Below are 11,648 nucleotides of genomic sequence, written 5' to 3'. Positions count from 1 at the left end.
TAGTGACCCTGAGCTACGATAAGCTTTAACTCATTAAACATGTAAAATTGAAGGTAAAACATTTTTATATTTTGACACTGTTTGGTTCCATGTGAGATGGTCTGAGACTCTTCCGCTTGCTTATAGGAAGTTGCTTCTTGTGTGTTTTTTGTGCTGTCATGTTGTGTTTGTTAGCGTTTGTATTATTTCCTTGTAAACACATTACGTAACATTATGTTGCTATTTGTACCCAAGCTAACATTTAGCAATGTTGAACACTTTTCAAATAGGAGTCACAAAACTGAATATTTACCTATTCCATCACAGCCCGTGTTGTTAATGTCTACTTTTTGTTAAAAAAAAAAAAAAAATAAATAAGGTGTCAAATATTGCTTCCTCAGGAAGCTTCTTCTTTTACAGTTTGTATGCAAGCTGCTTTACGCAAGTGCTACCATCTCTGTTGGATTCCGGTACTGCACCTTTCTTTGGAGATGCTTCCCCCTCAGATTCAAGGCTTTTTAGAAAAAAAGCTCAAATGGTTAGAGCAGTCGTTTAAAAACTTGAGGATTCCTGGTACCGATCCAGCTTAGTCACTGCCGTTGTTTCCTTGGGCAGGACCATGGCCATAAGCACAATTGTATGCTATGGTTTGTTTTATACTAAAATCAATCCATTGGCGGGAAAAAAACACTTTTAAAAAAATTGTATTTTGTAAATTAACAATTTATGATGAGTGTCATGAGTTTGTCATGAGCTTTGGGTTTTGACCGAAAGGACAAGATCACGGGTACAAGCGGACGGAATTAGTTGGTTCAGACATCTGGTCAAAATACCACCCGGACGGTGTTTAAAGTACGTCCGACCAGTAGGAGGCTTTGGGGAAGACCCAGGAAACGTTGGGAAGACTATGTCCCCAGGCTGGCCTGGGAATGGCTCAGGATCCCCCGGGAAGATCTGGACGAATTGGCTAGGGAGAGGGAAGGCTGGGCTTCTCTGCTTGGGCTGCTGCCCCCGCGACCCGACTTCAGATAAGCAGAAGAAAATGGATAGATAGATTAACAACTTAATTAAAACTTACATTCAAAATCTTCATAAATGTACCTCAGTTGGAATTGGATCCCAGTACCTTCATCTTTTGTGACGATCCGCATAAACACATAAGCGATACAATTTAGTTTGAAGCACTTTGTCGTTCATAAATTGACATTTTACAAATGGAAATTAGCAAATTATTCTATAATCTGGCTAATTTATGATTTATACAGCAGATTGATAAATGCATTATTCCCATTATTTTTAATATGTACTTTCCAGCCACTCAGGCAAATCATAATATTGATGTGGATTCCCATATCTGCTGTACATATTTCCTTTACAAAAGAAACATGTGGGATATTTCTCTTTTAGCCTTGCTTGTATTTTACTTTATTAAATGGATATATTTAGTGTTTGGCGCAGGGGTAACAGAGCAGGAGGGGATAGCAATAGCGGGGGGGGGGGGGGGGGGGGGGGTGAAAGGGGAAATTGCAGGGACAAGAAGTGGATAAGACGGAGAGACAACAACAAAAAAACGACAAAAGAAATATCCATCCATCCATTTTCTACCGCTTGTCCCTTTTTGGGGATGCGGGGGGTCGCTAGCGCTTCTCTCAGCTGCATTCGGGCGGTAGGCGGGGTACACCCTGGACAAGTCCCTCATCGCATGACAAGAAATAAAAATGATGTATACAAATATGATGCCAAAAATTATAAAGAAAAATTCCTGAAGTGGATAGTAAAAACCCAGAAATGACAAAATAGAAATAATATTCATAATAAATAATAATAATTACTTCTATTATCAACATTACAATTGCATCAAATGACATTACAAAAATGTAAACAATATTTTAATTACAAAAGAAGGTAATTACAAAAGAAAGTATATAAAGGGGGGGATTAACCTTTTACATTGTAATTGTATACCAAGATTAAGCTTTGGCAATTTATAACATAATCTAATCTACATAAATAAATCTTATAAAAAACAGCACAGCCTATATGCTTCAAATCACACACTGACCCCATATTTGAAAGCACGTCTCATAATTATTCTGCGAAGAACTTGAAAAACCATAAACATAACACATTTACATGCTTGTGCAAAATAGGATGTTACATGCAGCTTTTAAAAATGCTGTACTACTGACTTGCTTGCTGCTCAGTGGCCTTGTGGTTAGAGCGCCCGTCCTGAAATTGGTAGGTCGTGAGTTCAAACCGAGTCATACCAAAATGGGACCCATTGCCTCCTTACTTGGCACTCAGCATCAAGGGTTGGAATTGGTGGTTAAATCACCAAAATGATTACCGGGCGTGACCACCTCTGCTGCTTACTGCTCCCCTCACCTCCCAGGGGGTGGACTAAGGGAATGGGTCAAATGCAGTGGGTCATTTCACCACACCTGGTGTGTGTGACTGTCAGTGGCCCTGTAACTTTTTGACTTCAGAAGCAAAATATATTAGTGAAGTGAATTATATTTATATAGCGCTTTTTCTCTCGTGACTCAAAGCGCTTTACATAGTGAAACCCAATATCTATTTTTTTTTACATTTTAAACCAGTCTTGGGTGGCACTGGGAGCAGGTGGGTAAAGTGTCTTGCCCGAGGACACCACGGCAGTGACTAGGATGGCGGAAGAGTGGATCGAACCTGCAGCCCTCAAGTTGCTGACACGGCCGCTCTACCAACCGAGCTTTACCACCCCTTAATCTTTTACATTGTTATGGTAAAGATAGATTAAGTTTTGGCAATTTTAATATAATATAATCTTGATAGCCCTGCGATGAGGTGGCGACCCGTCCAGGGTGTAAGTGCCTTCCGCCCAATTGTAGCTGGGAATAAGTGGTAGAAAATGAATGGATAATCTTGATAATTAAATACTAGAAAACAACCTTTCACAGCTTCAAATCACACGCTGACCCATATTCCAAAGCACGTTTCATAATTATGCTGCGAAGAACTTAAAAAAAAAACCTTAAACATAACACATTTACATGCTTTTTTTTTCTTTCTTTCTTTTTTTTTTTTTTTTACCTTTCCAAGAAGATGCAAATCGACGCCTTCCATCCCACGTATTTATTTGATCAGCATTCATTTTAATTAGCATTGTGCAAAATAGGATGTTACAGGCGGTTGTGCAGCTTCAAAAAATGCTGTACTACTGACCTGCTTGCTGCTCATTGGCCTTGTGGTTAGAGTGCCCGCCCTGAGATCAATAGGTTGTGAGTTCAAACCCCGGCCGAGTCATACCAAAGACTATAAAAATGGGGCCCATTACTTCCCTGCTTGTCACTAATCATCAAGGGTTGGAACTGGGGGTTAAATCACCAAAATGATTACCGGGCGTGGCCACTTCTGCTGCTTACTGCTCCCCTCACCTCACAGGGGGTGGATCAAGGGGATGGGTCAAATGCAGAGGGTAATTTCACCACACCTGGTGTGTGTGACTGTCAGTGGCCCTGTAACTTTTTGACTTCAGAAGCAACATGTATTAACCTTTTACATTGTTATGGTAAAGATAGATTAAGTTTTGGCAATTTTAATATAATATAATCTTGATAGCCCTGCGATGAGGTGGCGACTCGTCCAGGGTGTAAGTGCCTTCCGTCCAATTGTAGCTGAGATAGGCACCAGCGTCCCCCGCCAACCCAAAGGGAATAAGTGGTAGAAAATGGATGGATAATCTTGATAAATAAATACTAGAAAAAAACCTTTCACAGCTTCAAATCACACGCTGACCCATATTCCAAAGCACGTTTCATAATTATGCTGCAAAGAACTTAAAAAAACCTTAAACATAACACATTTTTCTTTCTTTTTTTTTTTTTTAACCTTTCCAAGAAGATGCAAATCGACGCCTTCTATTTATTCAACCCACATTCGTTTTAATTAGCATTGTGCAAAATAGGATGTTACACGCGGTTATGCAGCTTTCAAAAAAAAAAGAAAAAAAATTGCTGTACCACTGACCTACTTCTTTTAGTCTGATGCACACATGCGCGCGCACACACCCAGACCAAATACAAAATAGCTTGGCGGGGGGACTAATAACATGTCTCCAACAGTGTCCAAGCGCCACCTTCAGTATCCAACCTGAGGAGAAGGAGGAAAAAACCGCAAATAATCACCTTTTTTTTTTCTTTTTTTTTTTTTTCTTTTTTTCCATGGTGGGAATTTGCGCATTTTACGCACCGTAGTGCGTAAAGGTGTTGTTGCTTTTTTTATTATTATTAGTATTAAATTATTTTTGGTGTGTTTATTATGATCGTCTCTGGCTGCCCCAGACACTAACGTGTGTGTAAGGAGGGAGGGTGGGGGGGTTGGACTAAAAGGGTTAAGAGGAGTCTTGGATGGAGTGCAAGCAACCTGATTGGACGTCGCGTCGTGACGCAGGGGACGCGATAACTAGTTAAGAAGGGCAGTTTGGAAGTCTGCGAAAAGAGTGCGGACGAGCTTGGGGAAAGAGGCAAAACAGCGGAGAGAGAGAGAGAGAGAAAAAAAGCAGAAGTAGAAAAGGGTTTGAGAAGCACGAGGTGGCACCCATGGTGCAACACACCGACACCAGCGAGACGGACGGCGGCATGTCGCGGGAGGCGACGGACTCGGAGGAGAGTGAATTCACGGCGTGCAGCCCCGTCGCCATCAACCCGGACTGGTGCAAGACGGCCACCGGCCACATCAAGCGGCCCATGAACGCCTTCATGGTGTGGTCCAAGATCGAGCGGAGAAAGATCATGGAGCAGTCGCCGGACATGCACAACGCCGAGATCTCCAAGCGGCTCGGCAAGCGCTGGAAGATGCTGAAGGACGGCGAGAAGATCCCCTTCATACGCGAGGCGGAGCGGCTCCGGCTCAAACACATGGCCGACTACCCCGACTACAAGTACCGGCCCAAGAAGAAGCCCAAGCTGGACGGCGCCAAGTCCGCCTCCGCGGCGCCGTCGCCGGAGAAGTGCGGCAAAAAGACCCCCGGCAAGAAGTGCTCCAAGGTGAAAAAGAAGCCCTACGCGGACGAGTACCCGGCTTTTAAAGTCGCCAAGGTGGTGAAAAGCGAGCCGAGCGACGAGGACGACGACGAAGACGACGACTACGAGGAGGACTATAACCGCCATCACCACCATCACCACCACCACCACCACCACCACCGCAAGGAGGAGCGCCTGCGGCCGTGCAGCGTCGCCAAAGTGCCGGCCAGCCCCACGCTCAGCTCCTCGGCCGAGTCGGAGGGGGCCAGCATGTACGAGGAGGTGAGAACCGGGAACAGACTCTTCTACAACATCAAGAACATCTCCAAGCAGGGCGCGTTGCACGCCGCTTCTTCACCAGCATCCTCCAGGTCGGTCTCCACATCCTCCTCGTCCTCCTCCTCCTCCTCCTCAGGCGAGGACGCGGACGATTTGCTCTTTGACTTCAGTTTGAATTTCGCCCCCAGCGCCTCCGGCTCGGAGAATTCAGGGAACCTGTCGCTGTCCCTTGTGGATAAAGACCTGGACTCGTTCAGCGAGGGCAGCCTGGGCTCTCACTTTGAGTTCCCAGACTATTGCACGCCTGAACTCAGCGAGATGATCGCAGGAGACTGGCTGGAGGCGAACTTTTCCGACTTGGTCTTTACATACTGATTTGAAGAAAAAAAAAAAAAAAAAAAATGTCCTGATCAAGTTTGCCTCCTTTGTGTGAAAAAAGGGGAGGTTTGAGATGCTTATGAAGCCGGTGGTAGCAAAAAATGTAAAAAAAAAAAACAACACTTTTTTTTTGTTTTTAATATTTGGCAGCATGACAGGGTTTTATGGATTTTCCCCTGCATGGGGGAGGAGAAAAAAAACACTTCTATGCATCTTATCCTCTTTTAGACAAACTGCAGGGAGATGGAAGTCAATCTGTGAACTGTTCAGGATGCTAAGTATTTTTTTGTTTTGTTTTTGTAAACCGATTCTGTTTACCTCCTCCGTCCCCCCGTCTTCAGCAGCAATGTGCGGAGAGAGGAGGGGGGAAAAAACAACAACAAAAAGAACACATTTTGATACATAACAGACCTCATCTTTTTAAAAGAAAAGATATTTTCAGGCATATTTTTGTACAGTCCAAAGGGAATGTTCTTACTGGGCTTTCAGTGAGTTTCAGGCACTTCTTCCCTTTATTATGATTTTTATTTTTGTTTTTTTTTAAACGCATGCAAGGGAGTCCTGGTTTGAAGGATTAAGTTAAATTAAAATCTTGCATCAAAAATTGCCTTGTGATTTTCAACTGGGTTCTTTTTGTACAGTTGTAGAGCAGATTTGTCGAGTATTTGTAGACACGTTAAGGCGTCATGGGGGAACACATACCTCAGAGCTGGAACTAGTTTCAAGATTGTATATGTACTGTAATATAGTAAAAGTTAGGAGTTTATGTATATCATACTCGTGATATGTGGATGGGTCCCGATCGCAGGTGTGAAACTGGATTTTTTAACGGCACATACTGTCTTTTTTTTTTTTACCCCCCCCTTTTTTCTCTCTCTTTTTCTCTCTTTTTTTGTGCAATATAACACTCTTCCTTAAAGATACAGACCATCAACAATTGTAGCAAGTGATGGAGAATTTGAGCAGACTTGTGCACTGTCAACATTGTTATGATGCTGAAAGCCTGTCCGGGCTGCAGAGAAATAATAAAACAAATCAGCTGGAACTGATGCAAAAGTTTAGTATGGCCTGATGTGATGTGACGATACATGCATACACATTTATGTCCCTTTTTCTTTTTTTTTTTTCTTTTTTTTTTTTAATGGGAACCAGTTGACTGATCATTCTGCAAAAAAAAAAAAAAAAAAGGGCATGATGTGATAACAGTGGTGGTCAAGCAAGCAAAAAGTACATTCCATAATCTTGTTTCATTAAATGAAACTTTATTTCAAAACAGAAGACTGCCTTCTTTTTTTTTAAATCATAAACCATAAACCTGTATTTTTATTTCTTGCACTTGAAAAAGCAGTTTATTTTTTATGTGGGTCTCAAATACTGTTTGATAACAAAAAAAAACAGGCAGTATAGTTACCACACAATCCTGAGTGTGAACCTGTCATCTTCAAACAAAGTAAATAATTAAACGAGAACCTACCACCCATCCACTGTCCTTTTCAGTTTGTGAATATATGTACACAACTGTGTGATTTGTTTGGGGGGGAAAAAAAGTCTGACGCCTATTTTGTTTGAGGCGGATACTCTTTGAGAAATGGATGGGCTCAAACTAACATGTGAATTCACATTTAATAAAAAAAAAAAAAAAAAAGAAAGAAACAAACTGCCAGTGTTGATTTACTGCCACAAAAGCGGACGCTGCGTCTTTAAGGAATTGAATCGCCCGCTCTGCCGGCGCCGGGCGTTGTGATTGGTAGAGCTGGCCGGTTCCCATGGCGACCGGGATGGAAACAGGAGCCGCTTCCCCCTCCTCCATTCTCCCTTGTCTCTCTCGATCCCTTCCTCCTTCCCTCCTCAGCATGTGGGAGCACTCAGTGTGTCTGGCTCCCATTCAGAAAAGTAGCTCCATGCTCAGCAGTGAGCGGCTTGAGAGGTGGGTGGGGGTTGGGGAAGAAGAAGAAGAAGAAAAAAAAAGCACTGGATTTGACATATGTTAAATCTGAGATGAACACATTATTCCATGCATATGTCGTCTAATCCAGTGGTTCTCAAACTGTTTTTTTTGTTTTTTTACCAATTATCACCTAAGAAAACTCTTCAAGTTCCACCATAATCACTAGAATTGAAATACAGTAGCACAATGTTCATTAAAACAAGGCAGAGGTTTTATTTCACAATAATATTTGATATTTTTGGCCACTGTACTGTAACACACATTGCACTAAAATAGTCAACAATGATAGTCCATATACAGTACATATTTTCAGACTTTGGCGCACCACAGTGTGAGAATCACTGGTCTAATCTATAAAAATGTGTTGTTGGCATCATTCTACTGTAGAAAAAATCACTATAGAGGGTAGTGACTGATTTAATATGTGGCCTCCAGTACATCCTCTCTTTAGATAGCTGATAGAAGATATTATGAACTAATAAAACACTATGATTAGATAGTGAGGAGCATTAGAGCTGCGCTGGGAATCATGATATCGCACGTGACGTTATGGGAATAAAGACAGGTTTTCTGTTTAAGTCTGTTTTTTTCTGTAAACATGTCGCAATCTTGCGAGAATAAAGAAGCATATGGCAATAGTTGTGCTTTTTTTTTTTTTTGAACAAAAATACTTTGAGTATATGTTTAGAGTTTAGGAATTACAATCCAAATAGAATGAAATTAATTAAAATAATCACACCTTAAAAAAAACATTTATAACCAGAAAATGTTATAAGACTTCTTATTGTCTGTAAATAACGATTTTTGACATACTTTTATTACAAAATTTAAGCAGAAATAAATAATTAAAAAAATAATAAAACACATTTTTTCATTCCAAGAAAAACTATTGATCCTCTGAGAATGAAATATATTTTCTTAAATATTAACTGTATGTATGTTTTCATTTATACATCTCTACACCCCCCAAAAAAATCCTAATGTTATAAAATAAAGTTGTATTTTTTTTTCCAAAGAAAAGATCTTAATCCTGTGAAAATAAAATAAATATTCTGAATGCATGAATCCTATTTTGATATATAAAAAAATCTCATTGTTACAATAATAAAGTTGTATTATTTCAATGAAAACAACTGCAATTATAATGTATAAATAAACATAAAATAAATAATTATTTTTCGAATCAAACATATTTTCCATTAATTTTATGCAAAAAAAAATCCGGATCTTACTAGTATTTGTTTTCTAAGAAAAAAACTTCTAATGTTATGAGAATAAAACAACAATATATAATAATAATATTTAAAAAATCTTATTATATATATCATTTATTTTTCATTAATTTGAGAAAAAAAACACTATGTTACAATAATAAAGTCAAAATTATTTAAGAAAAATTAATTAATCCTAAGAAAATAAATACATTTAAAAAAAGATTTTATCCATACATATTTGCATGTATGTATATATATATATATATATATATATATATATATATATATATATATATACATATACATGTCTTAATTACATTATCCAGACAATAGTGCTCGATACCGTGGTAGAGCGCGAGATGAAATAGTCTTGTGATTTTTTTCCCACACATACATGTATATGTACATATATATATGTATCTATATATATATATATATATATATATATATATATATATATATATATACACACACATATACATATAAATATACACACACATATACATATAAATATACACATATACAGATCTATACATATATATATGTATGTAAATATATATATATATATATATACACACACATATACATATAAATATACACATATACAGATCTATACATATGCATATATATATGTATGTAAATATATATATATACATATATATATATATATATATATATATATATATGTATATATATATATGTATATATATATATATGTATATATATATATACATATATATATATATATATATATATATATATATATATATATATATATATATATATTCATTTCAAATCACGATGTTACAATAATAGATCTATATTTTCTCTTGAAAAAAGATTTTGAATTAAGTAGATACATTATTTTCAGGACAATTATTTATTTATATATTTATATAAAAAAGAGTTATCTTAAAAGAGAAATGTTGTAATTTGCTCAAAGACAAATGTATTTTTTTTAAAAATAAAGCAAAAAAAGTGTTAACTTAGAAGAAAAAAAAATACTTTTACAGGGGGAAAATAACTTTTTTATTTAATTAAAATGAAAATAAAGTTATTAAGAGTTGTATTATTTGGGATCCTATTCTTGCAAGACTCCATTTTTTTTTCTTACAAAATTTTGACTGGGTTCCCAGCACCATGTATCTTGTATTTTCTTGCAGTTTTCCTATTTTCTCTTCATTTTACCCTTAAGACTTCTTTGTCGAGAAACATCTATAAAGTGGTAAGCATTAAAAGTATTGCAGTGTATCATAAATCTGCATAGCTACTGTACAACATAATCCCACAGCAGAGCCAATTATTGGAGTTAAAGCATGTTGTCATTGGTGAAACCCGCTAGTAACTAAACAACCTGCAAGTGATACCACACATTGGTACGTCAAATAATATAGAATTATGAACTTTTAAGTGATTACGTCTTGCACTTTTTTTTTTTTGGTGTCATGCGAGGCGTGGCTAAAGAGGTCCACCTCTCATAGATCAAATGAGCCACACTCTGCACGGCCAAGCCAAGGAGAGATTTGTGTTCATTACAGCAATAGGATCTCATGATTAATATTTGCCATGCATGGCCACACAGGTACTAGCCCCCCCATTAAGTCCGTTTGCAAATCTGTAATAAAACATTTATCTAGCTATTACTTTAGCTGACCTATTGGTCAAAGTTGCTAATGGGTTCCTGGGTTATTCCCTCCAGAATCTCAACATTGATTTTGTGCTCCTCTGAAATATCTGCTCAGGGCTAATGCCACGGCTACATGTTGAAATGAAATTACTGACCCTTTGAAATGCGCTTCTATTTCCTCTTTGAATAATAATAATAAAAAAAAGTGGGGTTGGGAATGCTAGAAAGTCATTTTCCATTCTGTGACCATTGCAATCGTTTATACATCTTAACTCCAAAGCAAAGGTATATTTACCTAAATTTGGAAGCCAAATTTCCAGAAAGTCTTCTCTCCAGTATTTGATTTCTGGTCTACTTGTTTTGTCAGAGTTGAAGGAGATCTCTTATGTTTTAAGGACCTGCAAACATATGAGTCTCTTGCAAGTTTTTAGAACTGAATTCAATGGCCACCAATTAAAAAGCCCACATGATGAAAAAAAGAGCACTTAAAATGGAACCTTGAGGAACACCACTACTACAACTAAAGAAATGAATACAGACGGCATCTGAAGTAAACAAATTAAATCAACACCTTAGTTACATAAATAACATTAGCTGTCAAAAAGGAGAGGACTTCAAAGGGTTCCTTGAGGAGTGCCTCGGTTTTGTAACCCATAAGTTTGTACCCCAGAGTTCGATGTTTGCGAGCAAGGTTAAAATGTCAATGCAAGGATCTACCAATGTTTTTACAGTGGTCCAAATTGCTCCACAGGAGGGTTGCATGTGACGTCACATCTGTTTATCTTCTTTGTGGCTTAATTCTGCAGCTTGAAGGGAGCATTAAAACTAAGTGAGGGTGAGTGTAGAGCAGGGGTCACCAACCTTTTTGAAACCAAAAGCTACTTCTTGGGTACTGATTAATGCAAAGGGCTACCAGTTTGATACACACTTAAAAAAATTGCCAGAAATAGCCAATTTGCTCAATTTACCTTTAATAAAAAAATGTATACATATAAAAAATGGGTATTTCTGTTTGTCATTCCGTCGCACATTTTTTTTCCTTTGACGGAAGTTTTTTTTGTGGAGAATAAGTGATGAAAAAACACTTTATTGAACAGTTTAAAAGAGGAGAAAAAATGAAAAAAAAGAAAATTAAATTTTGAAACATAGTTTATCTTCAATTACGACTCTTTAAAATTCAAAATTCAAGCGAAAAAAATGAAGAGAAAAACTAGCTAGTT

The 11,648-nt window shown here is 37.8% G+C and overlaps 1 protein-coding gene across 1 annotated transcript; it reads left to right on the top strand.

Annotated features, from left to right (window-relative positions):
• The first annotated feature begins 4,430 nt into the window (after window positions 1–4,430).
• Window positions 4,431–7,119, top strand: sox11a (SRY-box transcription factor 11a). The gene is made up of 2 exons (XM_061895888.1): window positions 4,431–5,353; window positions 5,450–7,119. The coding sequence occupies exons 1-2, from the start codon at window positions 4,560–4,562 to the stop codon at window positions 5,634–5,636; spliced, it is 981 nt and encodes a 326-aa protein (XP_061751872.1). The 5' UTR covers window positions 4,431–4,559; the 3' UTR covers window positions 5,637–7,119.
• The last annotated feature ends 4,529 nt before the right edge of the window (window positions 7,120–11,648 follow it).

Source organism: Nerophis ophidion, linkage group LG03 (assembly GCF_033978795.1).
Source record: "Nerophis ophidion isolate RoL-2023_Sa linkage group LG03, RoL_Noph_v1.0, whole genome shotgun sequence".
Classification (NCBI taxonomy): domain Eukaryota; kingdom Metazoa; phylum Chordata; class Actinopteri; order Syngnathiformes; family Syngnathidae; genus Nerophis; species Nerophis ophidion.
This window is presented reverse-complemented; position numbering and strand designations above follow the sequence as displayed.

What these genes read in the sequence shown, in the direction of transcription:
- sox11a (XM_061895888.1), top strand. Translation starts at nt 4,560, where the DNA reads ATGGTGCAACACACCGACACCAGCGAGACGGACGGCGGCATGTCGCGG. An exon ending in TCTTCACCAGCATCCTCCAG is followed by an intron (nt 5,354 to 5,449) that starts GTCGGTCTCCAC and finishes TTTCGCCCCCAG; the next exon opens with CGCCTCCGGCTCGGAGAATT.